General features: G+C 43.5%; 1 protein-coding gene across 2 annotated transcripts in view; it reads right to left on the bottom strand.

Annotated features, from left to right (window-relative positions):
• The window catches only part of sh3pxd2aa (SH3 and PX domains 2Aa), a 107902-nt gene that overhangs the window by 67782 nt on the left and 12477 nt on the right, over nt 1–27643 (bottom strand). For both annotated transcript variants that reach the window (XM_030065098.1, XM_030065108.1), the window contains exons 3-5: nt 9134–9209; nt 6654–6730; nt 3136–3227 (exon numbers count right to left, since the gene is read on the bottom strand). In XM_030065098.1, the coding sequence (XP_029920958.1) occupies nt 3136–3227; nt 6654–6730; nt 9134–9209 (245 nt within the window). The remainder of the gene's footprint in view (nt 1–3135; nt 3228–6653; nt 6731–9133; nt 9210–27643) is intronic.

The following is a 27643-nucleotide window of genomic DNA, read 5'->3' as shown; positions in this document are numbered from 1 at the left end:
ACTACATGATTAATGCGCTTTTTCTTTATGCACCAAAAAAAAAAAAAAAAAAAAAAAAACACTGGCACATACATGACAGAGAGAAAAGAGAGAGATGATGTACATGGAATGAGAGAAGATTGGAAGAGTTGAAGGGCGTAAGTCAGATGAAAGACAGGACAAGAGAGAGAGAGAGAGAGAGAGAGAGAGACGGAGGGAGAGATGAGAACAACGGCAGGGGAGAAAGCTATTAGGACGGCGAGGCAAAAGAAAGCTGTTGATCAAAGAGCGCGCGCGTTGGCGTTTGGTATTTGTAACCTTGAGCTGTCACGTCAATTAAACAAACCTGAATTTATGAGGCTGAGATAGATGGAAGGGATGAGAGGAGAGGCGGGGGGAAGAGGCGGCGGCGGCAAGGAGAGATACTCTATTACGCCCGGCCGAAAAACACTGGCAGGCAGAGGTCACTAAATCCTGCCTGCTTCGCTTTTTTTTCCCCCGTCTATCCTCTCGTCCTAGCTTCACGCCAGAGAACGAGGCAAGGACAAAACTCTAAAGCAGAAATTGACATCGAGGACAGGAGAGTAGAGGCGAGTACGAGGGAAGAAAGAAGAAAAGAGGGAGAAAAATAATGAGCAAAGTAATTAAAATACAGCCCAAAAAAAAAAAAAAAAAGACATAGCCCGGGTCTAACAAGGGAATTGGTTGCAGCGCCTCAGGTGGATCTGGTCTTGCTGCACACATTACAAGCGAATAGTGAGACTGTGGCATTTGAGGTTCGGAGAGGAGAATGTGTTCTCTAATTAAAAACTACCCAGAGGGGCTATCTCCCGCTACGAGACAAGTCATTCTCCTCCTCCCACTCTCACATCCATCAACTCCTCGCTCCGTCCCCCTCCGACTGGCCTGGTTGGAGGTTTTAACGAACCCAGACAGAGAGAGCTGATTTGGGAATGGACTCGAGAGAGTGAGAGGGGATGGAGTTGTTATGAGCTGGGCAGTTACACAAGTGTATGACCATGCGGCGCTGTGCAACATGCATAGAATACCGCTGTGCACAAGATGGTGTTCAACCGCCTGTGGGGGGGCCGACCGGGGCCAAAGATGCTAGGGGCGATTTTTCATCCCAGTCCAGCCCTCATTGTGTCGTGAGCCAGAAAGCCGGCTCTATCTAAAATATGTTTATGTATGTGTGTGTACTGTGCAGAAGTCTGTGGCACACTGCAGCAGGTGCAAGTTTCCATATTGCCTGCATGCATGTGCTTTGCATTCATATGTGCATGCTGGTGCATGTGCCATATGTGCATGCGGTGTGTTTAAACTTCTAAGTGTTCGTATGTTTAATTTCCTGGTGCACGCCGAGATCAAAACATTCAATAAATGCGATTAAATCCATCAGGGTGTGTTTGCGTGTGCCTGCACACCCACAAGTTGTGTGAGTGCAAAAAATATATATATATATTTCAGTGATTTTTTTTTTTTTTTTTTTAATCAAAATGCAATGTTGTTTATGCATTTCAAGTGAGTGCATTGTGCTAATTCAGCTTTAATAATTTAAAATTTCAAGCTCAAGTGTCAAGGTCTATTGTTCCTGTAAATGTGCAGATGTTCATGGTTCGTTGGAACTCTTTTGGATCCGCCTATAGTGAAAATGAACAGGATTTTTGGAAACTGCCAGTCACTCTGATTTTTAAATATACTGACGCATATACAATGAAAAAAGAAGATGCATGGAGTGCATATTCTTGAAAAAAAAAAAATGTCCCTCTGCCGTGTTTCAGTTTGGGCATCCTGTTAGCTTAGCATTGTAGAAGAGTAAGCAGGCACTTTCCCGTGGTAAGCGCGTGAGCACCAGGGCGCATTCATGAGAGCCCAACTGTACAAACTCCACGAACAAACAAGCACACTCTGGATTTCATTTTTCTCTCACATACACAGGTCTGCCACTCCTCTCTCAACATTAATATATAGGAGATCTACTAACTATGTAAACACCTTACTCAATAGTCACCATCAATATCTGGATACTTGAAATCTGTATGAACTGAACAGTAATTTCGTATCCAATGAAATAAGAGCTCCAAGCATTAATTGAATAAACTACTATTTGGGAATGGTATTCATTAAATTGTATAGCTTTTTGCACATTCCAACAACTGTGATCATCTCTCCCTCTCTCCTTCTGTCATTGTCTAGTCAGGTCGGCTTGTTGAGGTAGCAGATGATGACTCAGTCGAGAGGAAGTGACTACACTGGTCCACTTGCATTGGTACACTTTACGGCTCAGCTTTGTGGTGGTTTGGGGAATGCAGCACGCATATTTAAGTGGAACGCAAGGGATGGAGGACTGGTGGGTGGTGTTCGACCAGATGTGGAGGGCAGGCCAGGGCCAGAAATGCCAGGCTGATTTTTTTTTTTTTTTTTTTTTTGTCCCAGTCCAGCCCTGATTGCATCACGAGGCCCTTGCCAATACCTGGCCCTGTTTAACCGCTTCAGACCCTGCGTCCATTGGAATGGACATGACATATTTCTGTCTCTAAACCAATAAATACTGGGTAATTGAATGATGTCAGTAATGCTGGTTACTGGTTGGATCCTGATTAGCCAATCATAATCATGTTATGACTTTGAGCACGCTCTGAGAGAGTGACAGACATCGGACAAGACAAGCATGGCTGAGCGACTGCAGAGAGGGAGGAGTCAGTGCCCATTTTCAATCAAAAATATACATTTATGTTCATGATGGCCAAACAAATTTTCTGTCAGCATAATTGTAACTGTTCCAAGTGATAATATTTGAAGTAATTTTGAACATACATCATATGGTTAATTTACAGGATTTTTTCAAAGTCTGATGTCCATTGCAATGGACATGAAAAAATACTATTAAAAACATGAGTTAGCAAAAATGTGTTTTTTCCACTTTGTTTTTATGTTGGAGAGGAGTCAGAATCAGTTAAAAAAAAAAAAAAAAAAGTTTTTTGCCCAGCAGAAAAAATGCGGGTCTGAAGGGGCTAATATGTGTATGCATGTGCACTGTGCACATCTGTGTTTAATTACAGCACGTGCAAGTGTACATAATGCCTGCATTCATGTGTTTTGCATTCGTATGTGTATGCTTATGCATGTTGGTGCATCTGTGCATATGATACTCACTCCACTGGGGGGTTGATGTCTTCGGCTTTAGTTTCAAAAAAGCGCAGCACCTCCTCACTCTGAGAAATCTGCGGGGGGAGTCGCACCAGCGCCTGCAGAGACAGAGAGAGGAACAGAGAGAGAGAGAGAGAGAGAGAGAGAGAGAGATGAAGTATTCTGCTCACTCTGGCCCGTTCTGCCTCAAACGCTCTCTTTCTATGTGTTCATTGACAAAGCTGGACTACAATCAAAGAGAGGATCATATGTCTGATCATATCAGTGGTCTAGCCATGCATATTTAATGACCTGGCCGAGCCACACCAAAAGCACAGCTCAGTGCGTCGTGATGCCAGACCATGAAGGTATGCATGTATGTATGTATGTATGGGGCCTATCATTTAAAATTCACATAGACCGAGCCGGCTTCATATTTCATTCATCGAATCCTATATTATTGAGTAAGCTTTGTCGGGGAAGAGGCTCTATCTCGCTGGTCACCCGCAGATGGCTGGACTCAGCATCCCACAATCCCCCGGGAGTAGATCTTTTTGAGAACACTGGGTAATTACCCTTCCTCTTTGTTTGCCTCACAAACAGGATGCAGGAAGTAAACAGCGCGGCACACTCCGGCATGAAGCGCGCTATAGCAACTGTCTAAACATGAGAGCACGTCGAGTTATTTTATTTAGTTAATAAGGAATCCGGCTGCCTTGTAGAGGGCTTTGGCTTCGCTGAGCTCGAGTTCATTTTCAATGTGTGAACAGGACTCCCCCGTGCACAGCCAGCATTTGCAATCAGATGCTGGTTGGTCGCAAGAATATCTCAGTAAAGACAAAAATTAACCACCGCACACTGAAATAACATTACTGTAACTTTATGAAACCTTATGAAAGCAACGGGCAAGACACGTTGTTCTCTCCTAATACAGTTGCAGTAAGGTTATTTCAGCATGCGGTGGTTAAACTTGTCTTCATTTTAAATATGGTTAATTGCTTTCGGTTGTAAATTTGCACTTTGCCTTGAGGTGACAATTCTTTTTGGTCCCAATTACGGCGCTGATGCTGCGGCTAAACTTTACTAATGTGGACAAGCGACCCAGCGATTGTCATGGCTGTGTTTATGTTGGACTTGTGGATTTTCCTGGTCTCCCTGTGTTTCTAATGATTTGCCTTTTTTGCCCTGCTCTGTATGTCCCTCGCGTCCTCCAGTACTCCTGCCCTGCTTATTTATACCTCACCTGCACTGCAAAAACTCAAAATCTTACCAAGAATATTTGTCTTATTTCAAGTCAAAAATGTCTTATTACTAGTCAAAATATCTCATTACGCTTAAAATAAGACATGATCACCTCAGAAGTAACTTGTTTTTAGACAATTGTCTCTTGTTTCAAGTGAAAATTTGCTTGAAACAAGTGAAAATTTGCTTGTTTCATTGGCAAAATTTGTTTCTTGTTTCAGCCAATCAGCTTCCCTCCTGCTCTCCAGTCTTGTCACCCATGTTTTTATTAGCCCATTAATTCACTCTGTATATTTACATCTTGCTTTCAGTCCAGTTTGGTGCCAGCAACTTGATGACTGCACAGCAAGAATTATAAAGTCCACTGGAAGCGCCTGCATTCTCCATATACGCTACACAGACGCTTATGGGCTTAATGAGTGAATAAATTATATTTACATTACGCTTTTTTTTTTACAGCAGAGCCACTGCAAACAGACACTAAAGCAGGCAATGCTGTCAAAGTAACGGGCCAACATCATACAAGGAAAATATGGGCTATGCCTCAGGCAGCATCATAGTTATTTTATGGGTTAAAATGTCCCATAATGCTTATGTATTTTTTGCCACTGATCAATTATGCATAGTAAAATATAAATATGATGGAATGGAACTTCCTGGAGTAATGAATATGATCAAGTAGATATGTGTTTCTACATCATAGATTTTATCCATGGTTTACATTTTGGGCTTTTGAGTAATTTACTCCTTCTGTGTGTGTAGCAAAGTGAACGAACGTTCATTCTTAAGTCATAGGTGCTTATTGCAAATTGGTGTGGATCAAATCTATAGAGAAGAAAAGGGAGAGGAAAGATGTCACTAGAGTGTAGCGGAAAACATCAGACTCTACCAGGCCTCTGCAAGAAAAATACACTCACTGTAGTAAAACAATACATTAACCATTGTTATAGCATCATCTTCACGTTACAGTGAAGGTGTCAATAAACAAATAAAAACACTAAAGACACTTAAACACTAAAGTTCTGATCAGTAAGGCATATGCATGATTTTAAATATGAATAGTTATTTACAGGCTGTGTGGGCCAAAACGCACAAGATGCCTTGTTCACAGTAATTCACTACATGTTTGCAATCAGATAGGCAAAGCAATTAAAATATGCAGTAAAAAATCCAATCAGTGTACATGATAGGAAAGTGGCATTAGGGTCGGCTACTTCTCCCCACTGACATGCTCCCTCATATCTTTGTGGAAAGCCCTGCAGCTGCCTAATTGTGTGTATAGATAGAAACATCCGAGCGCTGTTCCAGTCTAACAATCCCTCTCTCTCTCTCTCTACGTCACAAGGCCTCGAGCAGCTGCATTGTGTAAAGCGAGCGATGTTTGCTTACATCCATGGCCACGAGTGTGTGTGTGTGTGACGTGCGAGGAGGAAGGAAGGAAAGGAGGAGGGCGGGAGGAAGGAGAGGGTTTGAAGCAAGGATGAATAAAAAGAAGTAAGGAGGGGAGGGGGGGCCAAAACATGAAGTGCTAAGGCAAGTCTCTTTGTGAACTTGAAGCTGGGGTAAGAACAAAGCCTTGAGAGTTTTTTTTTTTTTTTTTTTTGGAAAGGAGATGGAGATTTGGAGGGTAAGTGTTTTTATTGTTTTTCTTTTTCTTTTCTGAGTGGGAACTAGGTCAAATGAGGGCATATGGTCTTTTTTGAACGAATCAAATACAAATCAAGTATGGGAAACTTAAATATTTTCAGATTTATACACACAAGGGGAAACACATCTATAAAATGAATAGGTTTCTCCCTGCAATTCTCAAATGAATGTGTTTCCTTGCCATGGAAATAATAGCATTTGGCACACGGCCCTCGGTTTGTGGGACTGTGAAATAGCTCCGAAAGTCTGTTTCATGTAGAGCAGTCACTGGGAAGCAGCCGCCGAACTCCGCGCAACTAGGTCGCCTCGCTTCTCCGACTCCGGCACACAAGCGCGTGAAAATAAACAACCCCTTCAACGGCGCTTCTGAAAGATCACAACATTTCCCCGCCGATCCGGGCCTCTCCATAGCCTCGGCAAAAAAATAAGCGTCAGGGCGCATTACAGACGCTTAACAAGTGTGGAAACAGTGCGGGTACGCCGTTCTCTCGGCACGAGCGCTCGCGGCCGGCTTTTCCGTGTCCGGATCCGTCCCGTGCTGCAGGCATGTGAGAGGACGCTGTGGTCCACGACCTTTGACCCCCTCGCCGAGCGGGGCGGTCCCCCCCCTGAGACAGATCGGGAGAGGAGGGATGTTTACAGTGAGGATTCCTTACCCTGCAGTAGTCATCGATGAAGCGCAGCCTCTTCATAGCCACGTCTCGCACATGACTCCTTCGGAATAGGATTTTGCCTGGAGGAGAGGAGAAGAGGAAGAGGGAGGAGATGGAGAGGGAGGGGAAGGTGAAAGTGGAGAGGGAGTAAAGGGGAGGGGGCGTGATGCAAGGTGGGGAGGGAAAGGAAAAGGAGAATAGTAAATGTTTGACAGGCTGCACATTTCATAGCAAAGCTGATTTTGCAGTCCACAGAGAGCAGGTCTGCTGGTAGTCTGCAGTACCCAAGGAGGCCAGTAGATGTCAGTAACGTACGGCGGTGCTTCACCCATGTAACCGCTCGAAGTCTCACACTGGAGGCCCCCGTCCCCCCTATGGATTCCATGACCTCTGGCTATGACTTGGCTTTCTAAATAGTAAAAAGGCTTCATACACACAGAGGTCGTGCATACCGGGCCCTCCTCCTGCACGGCTCATGGCGGAGCATTAAAGCGACATGCACGCACAAACACACACACACACATATGCACACAAACCGTTGGCCACCCCCAGCCTCTCATTCCAGGCGACAGCTGCCTCCTTTTTGCAGGAAGTGATATCACCCCTCTTGTCAAGCCCCAAAACAGCGGAAGAGCTCGGCCCGTGCTTTGTGTGTGTGTGCTGGAGGGGGAGCTCGGGGTCGATTAGCAGGACCGTTAACATGCATTAGCCCCACTCCCTTCAGGATTTGCACATCAACATCAGCCCAGTAACATCAAGCTGTGTGCATGCACTGCATCCTATTCCTGTACACACACAACCGGCTCATGTGCACGACAATGGCAGCGCTCTTTAATGTGTAATTAGCTCTTTGGGGAGCGCTGTGCATCAGCTGTAAGGAGGTTATGTGCTTATCTTCGTGGACTGAGATACCATCGTGCGGTTTATTGTAGTGCATGAGTGTCACGCTGCAAAGGGAAGAGAGGGGGCTCATCCCGAAACGAGCGTTTTAGCGTGCGGACAGACAATAATGCTGCATCTGGCGCCACTGGCTTCATACACAAGAGGTAGGTGGATGCTTGGTCGGCTTCCAAAGTAGTTGTGTGTGTGTGTGTGTATGTGTGTGAGGGAGATACACAGAGAGCTTTTACACTTGAAGCTGGGAGCATGTGTTGGCCATAGGGCTTATGCAGAGTGTCTACCAAAATAAACTGCACTAAACAGACGGAAGCATTTCACTCTCACTGTAGGGTCCCTCTAATCTCTCTCTCTCTCTCTCTCTCTCTCTCCATCAGGAACACAGGGATCGTGTCAGGAACACAGGGATTCACTCATGCACGTGAGCAAAGACCGGTGATTAGGAATGTACAACAATTTACCGACATTTTGCATCGCAGCAAAGCATTTTGCAAATAACAAGGCGGGGGTGCTAAATATTTCACAACATATAATCAAATTCCCTCCATTATGAAATTAGAATTTTGGCGGTAACGACCACCTCATAATTATCTGCGTTTGCAGCGAACAAAGTCATCGCTGTGCATAAACCACAGAAGTGATAAACTGCTGTGTAAGCATTTTTCCAGGGGACTATTTTCCCGACGGAGGGACCATTTCACTCAATTTCAAGTCATGGAAACACAACGGTGCTGCTGCTTTTAGGAAACCTGATGTGGACAACTTTATTATGGTGATATTATTATCCATATTACTGGTGTGAAGAAAGTTTGTGCCATATTGTAGTGGAATGAATGGAAACCAATGGCTGGATAAAAGTTCTAAAAGATGACTGACTGCTTGCTTTGGGAAAAGATTAGCAGACATTAAGTATAAACATGACATTTTGTAGATATTAGGCTAAACATGAAGAATCACTGGTGTGGTGCTTTATTCTGCACTTGCATGCATGCAAATCTGTAGAAGTCTGCTCGCATGCACGCATATGCATGTAGACACTAAAAAAAAAAAAAAAAAAAAAAAAAAAAACACACACTTGTCATCTGAGTGATTAGCAGGCCTGCTGTCAGCCCTCCTGCCCTGCACACCCAACTGCCACAAACACCGCCATCGATCACTGCCAACACCGCACTGTAGGTCGCCGTGAGCCTGAATGTCACTCCGCGCATTGAGATTTACAGCGGGAGATATTAGCATCTATGGCATGGCTTGAATCGATGCCAGGGACGCACATGCACACACACAGACACACACACACACGCACGAGCATGCCCGTGCAATTAAAACCGCGCTCACTCGACACAGACACACACAGGAGCGCACAATGAGCTATGACTCCGAAGTCACAGATAGTGCCTTGTCAGCAGTGCACATCACACACACACACACACACACACACACACACACATGCACAGCAGAGGCAGGCATCAGTAACCAGCTCATATTGACGCCCCACGAGTGCCAGTCATACATTATTAATATGGAAGCCTATTTAGATAACTGGAGCTGGGGTGTGGAAGCACAGCAGCTCATGAGCAGGCTATTACCTGGGAGAAATGGGATGATCCTCTTCTTTGGGTCTTTCTGCCCTCCCTCAATTGGGAACTTGTCAAGAATCTGCATCTGTGGAAAGCGAGCAGACAAAAGGGAGCACTCGGTCATTAAACGTTCACGGCTTTTAATCTCAACGTAGGACACGTGCCGTTCGGTTAATGCTTTATGCAAAGCTACATTTTCAGCATGGGTGGCCCCGGCTGACATCGAACCCTGCAAGTGTTGGTGCCACGGTGTACAAATTGAACTCTGCGTTTTGTTTTTTTTTTTACTTTATTTTTTTTATTTTTTTTTTTTTGGAAGGGAGAGTGTCAGGCACTTGAGAAAAACTTGTAGCGTCGCGCTCCATAATGAAAAAATGTGACACCTACTCAAATGCAGTGACACCATTACTGAAATCACTTGCAAAGATGAATCCTTCACATGGGAAATAAGGGCGTTTTAGAGGATGTAATCATTTCGTTCACTGCAAAAACTCTAAATCTTACCAAGATTATTTGTCTTATTTCAAGTCAAAAATGTCTTATTACTAGTCAAAATATCTCATTGCACTTAAAATAAGACATGATCACCTCAGAAGTAACTTGTTTTTAGACAATTTTCACTTGTTTCAAGTGAAAATTTGCTTGTTTCATTGGCTAAATTTCTTGTTTCTTGTTTCTAGCTAATTTTCACTTATTTCAAGTGAATTTTCACTTTTTCCACTGGCAAATTTTGCCAATGAAACAAGCATATTTCCACTTGTTTCAAATGAAAATTGTCTAAAAACAATTTACCTCTGAGGTGATCATGTCTTATTTTAAGTGTAATGAGATATTTTGACTAGAAATAAGACATTTTTGACTTGAAATAAGACAAATAATCTTGGTAAGATTTTGCGTTTCTGCAGTGTTCATTCAATAACAGGCATCAAGTCACGTCTCCAAAGTGGATCCACATGTTGGATGGCACGGCGCCCTTCATATGTACTGTGTCACTCGTCTCGAACGGCTCAATCCCCACACCAGCAGCGGCATATCACACATATTCCAAAAAATCAAAGCCTGTCGACATGTCTTTTTTTTTTTTTTTTTTGATGCCGGAGGGGGTTGCAGGGGCGGCGGCGGCGGCGGTGCTTCAGTCAGCTGAGGGGGTTCACGGGAGTCAAGCAAGTCCAGATTTATTCACAAAGCGACATGAACATGGTGAGAGGAGAAGTGCTGACACTGGAGCTGGAGGTGCAGGCAGTGGTGGGGGGGGGGAAGGAGGAGAGGGCGGGAGGAGAGCGCAGATAGACAGAAAGGCAGAGAGAAGGAAGCCAGAAAGTGCGGGCGAAAGATAAAGAGACGTGGATTCGCGGGGCGGGTGGGGGGGGTGCAGCGGAGGTCAGCAGGCTTCGGTGAGTGTGTCGGCCCTTTTGTGTTTACCCAATTTCACCCATCAAATAAATCATTCAGGAGGGGGATTCAGAGAACGCAGGAGCAGAGCAGAGGAGGGATGCAGGAGGCGACCGGCAGCACAGGCACTGCAGCAAACAGCTTGCTGGACTAATCAGAGATGGAGAGGAGATGGAAAAGAGAGAGTGTGTGTGTGTGTGTGTGTGTGTGTGTGTGTGTGTGGCGGTGTAAGGGAGGGGGGGTGATGAAAGGAAAGCTAAGCAAGAAAGATCAGAGGTAGCGCTGGGACTGAGAAGAGTGTGAAAAACCAGTGGAAAATGCAGACTTTTTTTTTTTTTTTTTTTTTTTTTTTTTTTGGAGGAGGAGGAGGTCCCGAAAGAAAGAGAATGAAAGGAAAGGAGAATGTAGACAGAGGGAGAGACAAGGAGGGAGGAGGGAGGGGTGCAGAGAGAAACCAAGGGGGTCAGGCAGAGGATCAGAAATGTAGATGGAAAGAGAGAATATATAGAGAGATGAGATAACACACACACACACACACACACACACACACACACACATCTGTTGTGTCTGTATCTAAGGGTTGTGAGACCCGAGGGGGGCCAGGTGAGGAAACAGAGGCCCTCGATCTATGCGCACACATACACACACACACACACACACTCACACCAATCCCCAATCTCCAATGCCCCCTCCCAACACATCCATCTCCAGATCCACTTCCCTCCGTCCATCTGTTTATCTGCTCTTCTTCTTTCCGCTTCCACTTCAACACTTTGACAGCTCAGAGTTTTCTTGCACGTGGCAAATGCAAAAAAAATAACAGCATCATTTCAGTGCAGTTCAGTTTCAGTCTCCCAATAAAAAAATCTTGGGAGAAAGATTACTGAACTTCAATAATCAGTAATACTATAGGTAAGTTATTACCTATTTGATATTTTCTGAAAAAAAAAGGTTCTTATGTAGCCTAGAAGGATATTAAATAATACGTGTTATATGATTTAATTTTGAATTTCAGTGTATTGTTTCATGTATTTACTTGGGGATTTATATGTTAGCATACTGTATGTACTTTTCTGATCACTGGTTTAGTATTTTTGCAATACGTTGGCGACACAAATGCTATAATCACTCTAAAGCTTATTTAGTAAAGATTAGTAAAGATTAGTAAAACTCATTTGAGTTGAACTGAACTGACTTAGATAGATAGATAGATAGATAGACTTTATTGATCCCAACCAGGGAAATTCTGGTGTTCCAGCAGCAACAGTAGAACCATATAATAAAGTTAAATAAAATAGAATAAAGGCTAAATATTTACAATAAAGACTATAAAGGCTAAAAACTAAAAATACACAATAAGGGCTAACCTAAGAGATATGGGATGTGAAATAAAAAAGAGGGTAATGAATATGAAATATAATATAATATAATATAATAATAAAAAACTGAGTTGAATTTAACTGAATTGAATTGAGAGAGGGAGAGAGTCAAGGGGTGACATGCTACAAAGCTGAGTGGACAGACGGCTGGACGGACAGATGGATGGATGGATGGATGGATGGATGGATGGACGGATGCTGGAAGGACCAGCAAATAGTGAGCAGAAGGTCGATGCTGAGTTTGCAGTGGAGCTGAGAATCATTTCAGAATGTGACTTGACTGCTTCCACTTTCTGCTTTCTCAACACCGGAGAATGATGAGGTAGAACGTGAGGTGAGGAGAAAGTCAAAGCCAGCGTGTGTGTGTGTGTGTGTGTGTGTGTGAATGCACGAAATGAAAAGGACAGAACCACCTATAAGGTTCTGCACGTCAGCTCCCGGCCACTGTCGTCTTCAATCAGCTGACTTTTTCATCAGCTTTCCTTTTTCCCCCCGAGTTCATAGGGTTTCCTCATTCAACAGGCAGAGTGAGTCTATCCCCCCCCTCCCAAACACACACACACACACACACACACACACACACACACACACACACCCCACCTTCTCTTCACGCTTTTGGTCCAGTCCAAACTGGCCCACTTGGATCAAGGTCAGCTCATTATTCGAAGAGGAAAAAAAAAAAAAGAAAGAAAAGAAAACACCCTAAAAATACCCACTTTCTGTTTTCCTGTCGCTCCTGACAGATTCCTGGCAAGAGGAAGCACGTTCACTTCCTGCCAGGAATTCTGGGATCAGAGTGAGAGCGAACAGTGAGAACAGGTGGGAGGGTGGGGATCAGGTGACACAATCTCCAACGCAACTGCCCTCTTGCATGCATGCGTATGAAACATGTGGTGCGCTGTGTTCAGGCTCTTTGTCTTTCTCTTTCTTGCACACGCACATACGCACACACACACTCATGTAGCCTTTCACCTTACAAACACACACAAACACGGATTCATTAGTACAGGTGGGAATAGGTCATTCCCAGGATGTCGTCAGAGGAAGAAAAGAAATTAAAAAAAAAAAAAAAAAAAAAAACACACACACACTCATGCCGAACGATTGCTCTACTTCCCAGACTTCACTTCACTGTCTCCTTGGTAACCAGCACAGAGAGAGTGAGAAGAAGAGTTGTGAGGAGATGTGATTGGACGAGGCTATGCGGCTCTGGACCACTGGTGGAAGTGTTTGGAGTCAGGTAAAAAAGAGAAAGAGGAAGAGCTGCTTTTTTTTTTCCTTGTCGGAGGAGGCACATTTCACTTACACTGCCCGATGACGTAATGTTTAGTTACAGCAAGGTGCATGGCCTAGTAACTACATGGAACAAATGAATGTATATATGTACACAGCAGAAAGGGATGGGGGGGGTAATCCTAGAGTTCCCTATTTTTCTTTATTCATTTTTATCTACTTCTTTGACTTTCTGCAGGTGGCGCTCATTTTTTGGGTCTGTTTAGCCGCATAATGCTTATAATAACCATCCGGCTGCTCCAGTGTGCCTTCAAAACAAACTACCGCTGCTGCTGTCGGCATTTGTAAATGCATCACTTCCTGTGTTCCCGTTCCTGTGTGTGGGTTTTTCCTGGGAAACATCGCCCTGACATTTTGTTTGGAACAGCAATAAAGGATGAGCTGCTCATGAGCTGCACCACCACTGTCCTCCATCCACTGGGCGAGAAAGTGTATATTAAAACGCCACCGATTATTATGGGAAAATGTGACTCGCACTGACATCTAAGATCTGGAGTTACAGGTGAATTTAGATTCAAATATCTGTCCGCAGATGCATCACAAAACATGGGATTTACGACAGCATGAGATTCATTTTAAAGGTGCATTACGCAAAACCAAAAGCGCAAAATAATACTATATAAGGAATAAGGTTGAGTTACAACACTTCACTCACTAAGGAGTTATGTGCTTATTCCATGTTTTTTTGTTTTGTTTTGTTTTGTTTTGTTTTCTCCAGTTGAGGCTAAAGATGCTCACTGAAACCCAACGTCAGCAGTTTTGCATTGCACACCTTTAAAACAGGAATTCTTCATTTGCATCTGAATAGAATTTGGTGCTTTTCCCATGACGTCTCAGGCCTTCACTTCCACAATTTCATCCCTGGCACAGATTGAGAAGGAAGAACAGAGCGTCTCTTTGCAAAAAATGAAAAGATCCAGAAAAAGTTAAAAAGTTCAAAGAATAATTGAAAAAGCAATGCCATTGCACTCCTTTTAAAGCAAAATTGAACTTTGGAGTGCTGGGTTGCATGCTTGTTATTTTAACAAATAAAAAAAGCTAATTTTTTTCTCCATGTAATTACAATTAGTACTATCAGGTCATTTCTCCCTGGCACAAGGTTACTACATGCGAAAGTTTCCTGCAGACGCTACCTGCCGGATCTACTTTCCAATTCAAATAGAAAAATAAAAAGAGAAGAAAAAATGGGCACCTGAGTTTGTTTATGTGCTAAATGTGTTATTTTGGGAGACACAAGTGAATGGAGAGACAGAAAAAAAAAAAAAGTATGGTGGATTAGCAGCCCAGGGGAGCACAGAACAGCTAATGAGGATATTTCATCACCATAGTAACTATACACTGTACCAAAGTTTGATTTTCCTCGTGTGTGCATGATTGATGCTTAAACACATAAGTTGCGTTTAATCACTCTGTTGGATAGACTCATTCTCTGTGAAGCCCCCTGGAGACGGGCTTGTCATGACGGGCTATATAAATAAATGAACCGAAACATGGAAAAGTCATTATTTCTGCATGCTGAAGAAGAGTGCATCGGTCGGCTTTTTTCATGAGGTACAATTAGCATTCTGTTTAGCTTTTGATGTTTTAGCCAAATGCATATTTTATATATAGCATGTATGGAAATATACACACGATGGTGAGCTTTTCCGATGAGTTCCAGTTAGCCTGGAGCATGTACATACAGAGGCCCAAGTTCCGCTGTGTTTTCAATGAGAACAACACTGTGGGTGCAGCGGCTCCTTCTTCATATCATGCACATGTGCTAAGAATAGAGGCGCCATATAAGGAGCTGTGAGAGTGAGTAGGGATACAGTCGGGGGTCTCCACTGATATACTGTTGTTGCTTAGAGGATTGATGGGAGCGCTGCATGCCTCACTTCCTGTTGGTGGTCATGTGGCCTTTGGTGGAGCCACTGCGAGGGTTTCCCCTGGGCTGAACGCACGGCACTGGGTCAGAAGGAGAGTAAACACAATCACACACTCAACACACACACACACACAAATAAATATATAAACGCCTCTGGAACCTCTGGAACAACTCATGACCCGCATGACAAGGCAACCATGTGAGCTTTGCACAATTTCCACAGTAACGTGGTGAGGGCGAGGCCGTGGACTCATGCTTGCTCTCACTTGTCCCAGAGAAGGAAATGATAAGGTCATCCCTCGCTGGGGAAAAAAAAAATAATAAAGGTTGTCCCCACTAACACCTGGAACCAAACATAAATAATAAAGCCAGCAATAATACAGTCATCATAATGTAAACACACGTTGTTGTTGTTGTTGTTGTGTGGCTCACACACAAGGAGACAATCAAAGCCCCCCCTTCTGTTTCTAGACGCTAGTTTTAGGTCATTTCTCAAGCCCTACCTGACGTACTCAAGACCAAAGAGGCTCACAGGGGAAAACGAGCAGCACTGATGTCTGACCTGAAGGAAAGTAGAGAGCCTGTGTGCGTCTCTGCACTCACACTTTTTGTTCTCCCTCTAAGCAAAGCTCAAATCTTAAAGACGGAGAGGATAGAAACTAATGGAGTGCATGATTCAAGTCTGGACATGCATTAGTGCCTGGCAGTATTGAGTTTCAGAGACAGATGTCTGAGATGGGCTGCGGGGGGGGGGGGGCGTTCCCTTCCAGCCACAATCACTCACAGTTGTGCCACTAAATATAAACTGGCACCCTGGCACCAGATCTTGACAAATCGCTCACATGCATTTTACCCGGATGGAGCATGATACCCTGACACCATCTGTCTAACTATGTGTTTTGTTATTGGCATGTGGGGGTCGGGTGGGAATTCAATTTTGCCTCCATCCTGGAGATGTCAGGCTGGTTGTGGTGGCCCGTGGGGCGATTCCTGTTCCCCTCAGCCTTGGTGAGGCGACAGGTGCGGGGATGTAGTGAGCTCTTTCCTTCTGTGATCCCTCACTCCGGCCGTAGCTTTGGGAACAAGGCTCAGAGGAGAGGCTTTGGCATGGAAAGACCCATCCTGGAATGAGATCCTGTTTTCTCTGGGGATGGAGCTGGAATTTCAAGCTTATGTTATAACTTGGTGGCTTCTATGGCCACAGTGAGTGATATGAATCAGACTGCTAAACCAAGGTTTCATATTCATTCCAGGATTATAGGGGAGGAGCACAAAAGTTCATGAAGCTCTCTAGGGAGGCATTGCCCAAACGAGGATTAATCCTAGTTGCAGACAAATTTTTTTAAAGTGGAAAAACTTTATATGATTTATAAGATCTGATTTCCAGATCAAAGGTCTGGAAATTACTCAGTCCTGACGTAAAGGAAGGTTTAAATTAAACCTCCAAGGCAGCAGGTTTAACTTCAGATTACTGCCGTTTGTTGGACAACAAACAGCATCCATCCTGTTTCTGTCAGTCGCACACAATCCTGGGCTTTTCTCGATCAAGTCCTGGTTTAATGAGCATTCTCAGGTTTTGAAATTAGAGTAATAATCCACAGCCCTTGAATAAATGTCTGTTTTGATACTCTCTGTCACCAGCTGACAGCATACGAGAGCGATTCAACCTATAGCCAGTTCCTGAAAGCTTCCACTTTTGCTATTCCAAACTCCTATGAGGACAGCGGCGCTTTATCCCTGAAACAAGCCCTGCAAAAGTGATGTGTTTTATGTTTGTGGAGCAACAACAGCGGGTTATTTGTAATGTGAGACAACACTCTGCACTGAGACTATTGTGGCACAGGGTTAGCACCTACACCGAGTGCAAAACACCAAAGCAGTGACCAAAAAGATCTTGCCAAAAACAAGAAAATATTGACCTGGTGGATTATTACAATGCATTTAATCAAGGACTCCACAGGTCCACAAGTAACTCATGTGCGTTGGTCACTTTTTAGGCCATGGTTAATTTCCAGATTAAGCCCTAGTCATGTCCAGTAAGCTGCCCCTAGATGTTTAAACACATTCATTAGTTATTGAGATAAATTTCATTTGTTAACATGCTTAACTTTTTTTTTTATTATTCAAAGTTCTATTAAGATAAATGGCTGTGCAAGGTGCCGATCAATTATTTTAGATTCAACTGCACAATTTAGTTCCATCCAAGCGCTACCACAAACACTGAAACAAATCAAAGAGTCTTGAGTGTGTTTGCCGGTTTTATCAATTGTGTTAGTGCAGCAGCAGAGCAAATACTCGCCGACTGAGGTAGAATCCTATCCGGGAAACACAGCGTTCTCAAGCCACTGCAACAATCCATACATCTCTCTCCATCCATCTTGAACTTCAGCAGAGGCGGCGGTGTTAAAGTTCAGATAACTGGATACTTTACTCACACGCGGCCATTAAAAATACATCGATCGAAGAGATAAAACAGCATAAGACAGAAGAAGTCCAGCGGGCCAACATAGGTAGAAGAGAATGGGAAATGGGCCATGCGCCACCATGCACTGTAAAGGCTTTAAGTAAGAGATGACAATTCATATTTTGCACAAACTGCACTGGAATTTTGGTCGGGTGCGAACGGGTCACGGGGGTCAACTACAATTCAAGCTTCACAAGTAAACTGTGGAAACACAGAGGAGCCAATCACTGCATCCTACGCGCTTTGCCCTTTGCTTTAGCCCAAAGTTTAACCTTCATTTATATTTAACAGAAGCAGTAGCTAAATGTTTCAGTGGCATTTTCGGGCCACTTTACAAGTCAGCCTGCCCGGCCGAGCGCTGCTGTCTTGCACCTGAAAAACTGCTGCGCTTTCCAAGAGCAGCCTCAACCCCAATCTAGGGAAAAGAACAGCGTCGGCTTACAAGCTGACTGTTCTAGTTTTGGTTAAATAAGTAGGCCAGCCAACTTACTCTCCTCTCCAAGCACAGAGAGAGAGAAAGAAGGGCTTCTAACCTGTGGCAGGGTTCAGCGCTAACAGAGTAGCGTAGGACCTAATTTAGCCCTGCTGACATTCTCAAGAGTTTCCATGCTGACAGCCAGGACAAACTGTGAGCCGCGTGGCCAAACCACAAACCCTCCCCGAAGGGGTGAATCAAATGGCAATGCCCACCTCGTGTGTGTGTGTGTGTGTGTGTGTGTGTATGAGTGTGTGAGTGAGTAAGTGTATGTTCAGTGTGAGGCAGTGCAAAGCCCATACTCATAAGGGTGTGGAGGGGAAATGAGAAGTGAGGTTTGGAATATAACCATGAGTGGGCTGAGCGAGAAAGAAAGAAAGAAAGAAAGAAAGAAATCATGAAAATGGACTAATTTCATGTTTTCTGTGTTTTCGGATGAAAACTGGGGCAAGGTGACGGAGTGGCCACTCTATTGAAAATAGCTTTGCAATTGAAAGTGGCATTATTGTGGACTCTTGAAGGCTTTTAATTTGAAGATCTTTTTTCTTCTTCTGCAAAGCTCCTCCTGTGTCCATAGTATAAGATGTAATCCGATTGAGACGGAGAGGGCCGGTGAGGGAAAATTGGATCATGCGTGATAGCAAGACAGCCTGAGTAATCAGTAGAAACACCAGCGATACATCACACCTACATGTGCACGCAGTCCCACAAACACACTGGCAAGAACACACTGCACATATGGAAATGACTCTTGGATGCATACACTCATGCAAAGTAGCCAACATATAGAACCGCCTATATGCATCCACTAGGGAGATCCTGTGGTGGCCTGGAGCTGTGTAAGCTAATGCAACTGACCCCAAAAACAGGCAGGTCTTGGTGGATTAGCCAGGAAACATTAACTTAGAAAACTGTGTGTGTGTGTGCGTATGTGTGTGGGGGGGCAGATAGAGGGGAAAACAGATGGGGGAGACACAGTAGGAGTGAGATATGAATGGGACGAACAAGGTGAAGGAATATGGGCGCATGCGTGCGCAGAGGGAAAAGGGCACCGGAGACGGCACACAAAGAGGAGACAGAGAACCGGGGTTTCACTGAAAGTTCTGGTGGGAACTCTCATCTTTTATCTCTCTCTCTCTCTCTCTGTTCCTTCTCTCCCTTTCTAGCTGACGAAGCATGTGTTTACAAAGCTGCTGCACATTAACCCACACACACACACACACACACACACAGGACTGGGACTGGCCATTGCCGCCGACAGATAAGCAGTGGCCGTCTGTCAATTCCAACAGCAGGCCTGTGTGAAACAAGCGTTTGCGACAAACTCGTAGGGGCTGGCTTTACAACCCGAATGCAACTTCAGCAAGTTCGCGTGCAAACTTCTGTGCAAGTTAGTGACGCCGGAGGAGCATAAGAGAGCCATTCGATGAAAAACAGCCATGGGGTACGGCGTCATTTGGCATCATTTGGAATACTCAGTGAGATAACGACAAAAAAGCTCCATTTGCAACCTGCAACTAATTCACTGCAAAAAGTCAAATCATACCAAGATTATTTGTCTTATTTCAAGTCAAAATATCTCATTACACTTAAAAGAAGACATGATCAGCTCAGAAATAACTTGTCTTTAGACAATTTTCACCTGTTTCAAGTGAAAATTTACTTGAAACAAGTTAAAATTAGCTTGAAACAAGAAACAAATTCTGCCAATGGAACAAGCAAATTTTTACTTGTTCACTTGTGTCACAAGTAAAAATTTGCTTGTTCCACTGGCAGAATATGTTTCTTGTTTCTAGCAAATTTTAACTTGTTTCAAGTAAATTTTCACTTGAAACAAGTGAAAATTGTCTAAAGACAATTTACTTCTGAGCTGATCATGTCTTATTTTAAGTGTAATGAGATATTTTGACTAGAAATAAGACATTTTGACTTGAAATAAGACAAATAATCTTGGTAAGATTTTGACTTTTTGCAGTGTTGAATGAAAGTTGCCCTGTGTAAAACCAGCCTTGGGGTTTGTTTTAACGCGCTTTAAGTGCCAGATGGGTGGAGCTTGTCGTATTAGCGTGATTTAGAAAGTGTTACAAAAGATGTACATATACATATGCTGATAGGTATGGAAAACCGATCTCTGCAGTATTTATTCTCTTGTCCTATGTCGCAAACACAACTTGTGCAGCTATGAGACGATATAAAATGAAAGAAATCTTTGCAAGGGTTTAATAGAGATTTTTCATAGCAGACGTGATGGGGAAAACAGGTGTTACTAATGAAACTAATGAAACTGATTAATGTTCCGATCCGTTCTGGTGTGCCACAGTGTTTCCAGTGAGCCAGCACTGACAACAGCAGGGCCCTCGCTCTGTTAGATCAAAAATGGAATAAAACTTAAATTGATATCATCAGGAACACCTGTGTCGGCTCTGCAGCTTCATGTCAGAGCGTGAGAGCGGTCCATGGAGGATCCCAGGTAAAGCATGTGTAATTACTGCTCTGTTATCTCAATGCGGAGAATCATCACTGGACATAACGCAGGTTTCATCATTCAGTATTCATGTTTCATATTTAAATATCAGACCAATGAAGTGTGGTAAAAAAAAATATAGACTTTAGTATTAGACCATTTTTATAGGATGTTTGACGCATTGTTCCCCCACTACTGTGTTTTCTCATATTCTATTCTTTTTTTGTGTACATGTTTAGGCTAATTTTGCAGGGTCTACGTATGTATTTATTTATGTATAGACATTTACATACTGCTATTGTGTACGGTTAAGGTAGTACTTTTTTATACACCAAACCAAAATAATGATTCATATCATATCAATGTGTCTCAATGGCTGGAGGCTTGTTTGCCCCACTCTTAAATGGGTTGTATTTAATATTGAATATTGATATGGATATGATCTGATTATGTGCATCTCTCCTGGTTTTGCACTGTAAATAGATTATAAATAGTGATGGTGCACTTTAATACAGGTAGTGTGATGGTCAGGTGACCACCTCCCTGTTCACTTGAACACAGCTGATCTTAATGTGTCTAATTGTCATGTGCAGGGGCGCCGCAAAAGTTAGGACAATTCCAAGGGCCCTTGCCTGACAGGGGCCCCCAAAAATAGGTAAAAACTAATATAAAATTATTAAACCATCATCAAGTAAATAATTTTTTTATTTTTTTTTTTTTTGTCAAGGGGCCCAAAATTCCTGGTGGCGCCCCTGGTCATGTGATAAGGAAGACCTTATATATGTCTGTTGGTTTTGTGTATCATTACAGTCTGAGCATTTTGGCTCGAAACGTCACTTTTTGCATTTGTCTTAATACATTTTTCTGAATGGGAGCTACAGTGTGCAGGATCTCTATCTCCTTCTATGAAAAATATAGACACACATTGAAATGTCACAGAAAATAAAAACATAAATTTGTTAGCCTGCAATATAAGGTAACATTTAAAGCTCATGAGCACGTAACTCTTTTTTTGAAGTTGATTTTGTGATTATTGTTCATCCCCTTATCAGTAAAGGATTTTGACTGTGGGTGCCAATATGCCATCAGTCATCATCACCCACCTCGGAATGCAGCTGTATAGGAGAGTTGAAATATGAGAGCACATACAGTATTCATCAGCCTCCTGGCCTTGGCTCTTCACATCTGAATCCTCAGCGTGTGAATTCAGCTCATACGGTTTTACATTCACTTTTATCTGATCTGACAAGAACGTCTCCCCTTTCAGCCGTGAACCGTGCACGCTGCACTCCGCGAGATCCAAACATATAGACCAGATCGCCCTTTCCAAACAAGCCATGTAGTAGGAGCATGAAAGAAACATTGTGTGATTTATCATTTGGCAAACAAAGGCAACAGAGCCTTAGCTGGAGCCATAACGAAGGAACCTTGAGCCGCCTTTCCAACCGAGGTTTATTGTGCGGCTGAGCTGCCGGCGAAGTCTAGGAGGACAAAGCGAAAGTTTTCATCGACCCTCCTGCCTGTCCCATTCGGGCGCGGGGAAGACCTTGAGATGAACAGAAACGCGAGGGCTGAGAGAGAGAGGCCGGGAGAGAATGAGACAGAGACAGATAGAGAGTAACAGAGAAAATCTTTGAGCTGTCACATTCATCTCCAGATAACAGGCAGCAGCCAGGGGAAAACAAACACGGGGGGGCAGGAGAGAGCCTATGTTTTTATGTATATGCTGTTTCTGTCCAGATCTGATCGTACTGAATATGATAACCACCAGACCAAGGTTAGGAGGCAGGGAGAGGACAGCAGGAATGAGACAAATATGTATATGCAGGTGCACAGATGCACATGTACAGGCAGAGCCCATATTAATGCAGATGACGCCGACATGCAGGTGCAAACATGCTATGACCTTTTGACAATGTGCAATGAAAACAGAGAGTCTGTATGTCTGTCTCTTTCAGTCTTGCCCTTACAAGCAGAGACAACCAGTTGCTGGAATAACACCCCCTTCTCCTCTACATACATTTTAAATCCTCAACACTTCCTGAAGACATAAGAAGTCATCATAGCTATAGTTTGTAGCCTCTAGGGTTGTTCTGAATACCATTTTTAGGGCTTCAGAGCTTCGCTAGTGATCAGCAGCGAGCATTCAAAGCTTTGGCCAAGGAGGTGCCGGGATTTTTCCCTTCTAAAATTTGATATCAGTCTCAAAAATTCCACATCTGTCAGGCATTAGAAAAAAAAAATGTATCTTACACCAAGCACAAAGCGGTGCCAAGCGCGATTCCAGTGTAGCTAGTTTCCAACTGGCACAGCTGTCCTTGTCCCACGTTGTCTAAATAGCAAATGCACTTGTGGGCACAAGTGTTGGTCTTCAAATGAGGTGTGGTCAGGTGCACTGTTGATGCCTTGCTATTTTCGGGGCAGTTGAAAGCAGTTGAAGTCGGTGGCCCAGTTTTCACTGTTATTTTAAGGCCACATTATCAAGATCATAAAGTGTGTCTACACTGGCGGGTGCACAGCTCACATACACTTTGCTTGTTATGCACACCGGGATGCCTTAACGCACACAGATGCCTTGTTCCACACACACAGGGATGGCTGCTTCGCCTCGGGGAGCTTTGATGGAATCCTGCTGTTGCTGTAGATGGTCTGCTCGTGCACGAAGCGAACGTGCACGAGCAGATCTGCTGCCTCTGCAGAGAAGCCTTCCCTCTTACCTGCAAATGCACCATTGCAATAACAATCCACTGAGGTGCGAGCGTGCATTGCTTTTAAAGCGAACGGGAGATAGCACTCTGATTGGTTTACTGCATGTTACGCCCAAAACACACCCATGATTAATTTAGCGACTTAGTACAACCCTTTTGAACTATGCGCCTGGTGCAACGACCATTTTTTACACGGTTAAAAAAGCAAAAGTGGACTTGAACATACCCTAAATGCACGTGCACCATGCTCCTCAGATTGTGCGCTTGGATCATTAAAATAGAGCCCTGAAAGTCAACAGTCTACAGATCTGACGCATGAGAAACACAACACTGTAAAAAATGTTGCAGCGTAACATTTCATCACTGCAAAAAATGACAAGTAAAATGGCATTCGCTGTTTCTTAAGCCAGCAGAGAGTGAACTACTCTAAAAAAAAAAAAAAACAATGAATGCAATGAATATCTGAATCCTGAAATGGAAAACCAAATACAGTACCTACCCAACAAACAAATACCCAAATACAGTTGTCCCTCGCTATAAAGCGGTTCACCTTTCGCGGTCTCGCAGTTTCGCGGATTTTTTTTAGCGCAATTTTGCATGTTTTTTTTTTTTTTTTTTTTTACTGGACTTATTTTTCTATGAAGGTTTGAACTTTGAGAGTGTTTAAACAACAGAGAAAAGTGAGAAAATGATAATGCCTGTCTGAGAAAAGTGTATAAAGTGTGTAGTGAGGGGTTTTACAGCCTTAAAACATCTATAATAATTGTTAAAAATAAAGCTGACTACTTCGCGGATTTCGCCTATTGCGGGTTATTTTTAGAACGTAACTCCCGCGATAAAGAAGGGACCACTGTAGTAAAATATTCTGGTCCAGCCCTAGTAATTTCTGGATCTTCTGCAAACACTGATGGTCCAGAAATAAGATTTTTATATTTCTGAAAGAGCATTTTGCTTGAAAAATATGGCACATAACTATTAAAATACAGTACAAACTGCATCGTTTTATGTCCCCATACCAGCTTGTCATCTCCTATTTTTGAAATCAGAAATACATTTTACCTATATAAGCCTTGTTGTCTCTCTATTCTTTCTATTCTATTCTTTCTTATTTTCTAGTCTGGCTTTTTTTGTCCTTGAATATCAGTAGCAATCATACAAATCCAGCAAGCTAACTCTCGTCTTTATCTCTATTCCTGTTTCTCTCTCTCTCTCTCTCTCTCCCTCTCCCTGAACGTGCCCCAGTCACCTCCCAGTAACACTGATGCATTTTTTTTTTTTTTTTTTTTTTTTTTTTTTTAGCCATGGAAATGTCCCACAAACAGCTGAACTGTGCTTATTCATCCTAATTTTAGCCCCCCTCCCCTGATCCTTCAGCCAAGGCTGTGGGAAACACGGCATGCCTCCCCCCCCTCCGCTCCCGGCCCTGCAAGGACCCGGCCTGGGCCGTCCTGTCAAGTGCCCGATTGTATAGCACAAGAGCAGTGCCTGTGTCAGCCGTGTAGGTGTTCTTCCTCTGCCTCTCAGCAGGGGCTAAAAAGCATGTCTCCCGCTCTTTTCTCTCTCCCTCTCACACACACACACACACACACAGAGACACACGCATAAAGTAGTCCTTTATCCTCAACCTGGAACAATGGGCTCTCTGATTCAGCCGAGGTACAGTACACATCCACAGAACGCCTCAAGGACAAAGAGGCCGAGCTTGTGGCCTGACTATTCAGCGATTTATCCTCCAGGATGGCATACCGATAATGCCTTGTGGTCTAGACATATGTTTCCATCAAATGCCCCCACTTAGAGGTTAGAGAGATTCCCCATTTAGTGACCTTCCCTTTGAGCGCTTTTGGCCCCAGCTACTGTATAATTTGCTGCGCCGAATATAAGCAGCCGTTTGCCGAAAGCCTGCTGTTAGCATCCATAAAAATATTTCCTAAAAAAAAAGGATTGAATATCGACCTTGGGACGGCAGCTGGGAGCGAAACGGACTAATATCACGTATGGGTTTTCATTGATACGTACACATTCCTACCCTCAACGCAGGATGCTGGAAAAATCTGATGTTTAAGTCAACTCCCAAACTAAATATTCAGCCGCTGTAGGAATACGAGGGCAGACTTGGAAAAAGAAAAGACAGGGTTTGTGTGTGTGCGCAGACAGAATACAAACCAAAGGGCCTCGTAAAAACGTGTGAGTCAGAATGTGTCCTTCTTTCAGATGGTGAGCCACGCCGCAGCTTTAAATATACCAACTTGAGGCCCAAGGACACCCGGGGCACCATCACCCACTGCCTCGCGGGTTCCTGCGACACACGCTGGGCTCCGGTGATGAAGGCAATCATCGGCGTCATCAGTGTCGCTGTCATCACCGACAATCACCTTTATCATCGTCGACGCGATTGCCATTATCATCAGTGTCGGCAGCCTCCTCCTCACCACCTCAACATCATCATCCTGCTCTTCCGCCTCATAGCCCCCCGACACACACCACCACCACCACCCGCCTGTGCCAGTTTCCACCCTCCTGGCCAGTAAAGGCTCGGTGAAGACGTTTACACTCCCTGCTAGTCAGGTCTGGCTATGACACAAACCACATCAGTGTTGCAGTGAGGCAGCCAGGAAGAGCCAGTCACATCCTGACTAGGAGATGAGCTGTTCTTTAGTACACAAAAAAAAAAAAAAAAAAAAAAGAAAAAGGAGTGGGGGGAAGGGGAATAAAGAAGATGCAGTGTAGTGGAGACGGCCTATAAAAGCCACTTCAAAGGCTCCTTAGTGTGTTTATTTAGGTGCATGTATGCGTTCAAGTGCCAAGTGTGTGTGTGCGCATGTGTGTGCCTCTGAGTTTGATTCACACTCACGCCGATAACAAAAAATCGATTCCCCCGTTCCAGCAGGGTAGCCCTTACACACCCTAAAAGACTCCGACAAGGGGCCGATGGAAGAAAGACGGCAAGGGAAAAGAGAAGAGGAGCATTCTGTTTTTGTCACCAGCGGACAGTGTGAGATCCAACCCAATTTGAATAGCATGAAGTGGCAATAAAATAAAATAAAATAATAGCTCAGATAAAACGGCTCCCTGCAGTGCAGTTCTAGTATCAGTTTGCATTAATATATTCATTCTATTAGCTGTAAGTGACTTCTCTTGCACAGAGGGCCACTAAGTAGCACTAATATAGCTCCTATTATTTCTACCTTAACACATCCTCGACGTCACCGGCTTAGGAGGAGCGCTGAGTCGTCACTGAAGGACACATTACAGCATCCACTCAACAATCCATCCTGGCTGCGCGAGGTATTTTGCACAAGCCAGCATGTCGGTGGAGGCTGTAGTTTTGTGTTTTGTAAGAAAAAAAGCTCACACACTCACAAGGTCAAAGGTCAAGGAGACATCCAGTGCATAACATAACTCTTGTAATAGCTTATCACAAAGCATGGTGGGGTTTCTTTCTTATGCTAGTACAGGGATCCTATTTTTTTTTTTTTCATGCCAGGACCCGCATCTAGACATATTTGGCCTATGATCCACCACGTATTTTGTTAAGTGAAATAAAATTGGTAAAAAGTAATTAAGGTTTCAATGCACATCCATCACTGAATGGTAGTGATCCTTCAATATTTGAAGAATTTATTTGCAAAAACAGGTATCTCCTGTAGTACTCGTTTGTGTAAACCACATTTTTTCATATTATATCAATCATAAAGTCATCCTAGCAGGCTTATGTATAGGCAATATTGGCTTTTGCAACAAAATATTGGATTTTGGATCCAGAACGAATGTGAAACAATACAGACTTCTTTTTCCTGGAATAGAATTTTCTGCTTTTGCAGAGAAATGTAAAACATTCCTGTATTCCGTGTGAGTAACAGAAATACAATGTATTATAATACAATGCATAATTATTTGTTGAACATTAAATGCCATCTAATTTTGTTCAACTGAAATGAATCAGCATAAAAATAATAAGCTTTAAACAAAAATATTTTAAAACGGGCTGCAAAACTGTCATAAATTATTCATTACACTTCTTATGCGGTGCCTTTTGGATTTTGCAGTAAATTATATTTATAGTTTTTAGGAAGCACATCGGTTGACTCTGAGTTTTAAAAATGTGTCCATGTTGTAGTGGGTCTGACGGATGTCGAAATCATTATTTTTATCTGCCATTACTGAGAAAATAATGCATTTCTGTAGCTTTCCCACGGTCCACCTGTCTCCACACTGGGACCCACTGTTGGGTCGGGAACCATCGTTTGAAAAATCAGCACGCCAGTACACTGACAATTGTTTTGGGCACAAAAGCCTAAATTAAGTCATTCAAAGCAACATCTGTGAGCTCTCTCATTCGACGCCAGCCCAGAACCGGTGCCAATGAGTTTCCAGGAAGAGAGCCTGCTCTGGTTAATATTAGGAAACAGCCTTGGAATTCCCAGGCCTGTTTGCCAGAGTTTTGGTGAAACAGCTCTGCGACGGTGTCTGCGGC

Source organism: Myripristis murdjan, chromosome 1 (genome assembly GCF_902150065.1).
Source record: "Myripristis murdjan chromosome 1, fMyrMur1.1, whole genome shotgun sequence".
NCBI lineage: Eukaryota > Metazoa > Chordata > Actinopteri > Holocentriformes > Holocentridae > Myripristis > Myripristis murdjan.
The sequence above is the reverse complement of the archived record's forward strand: the minus strand, read 5'-3'. Positions and strand labels throughout refer to the sequence as shown.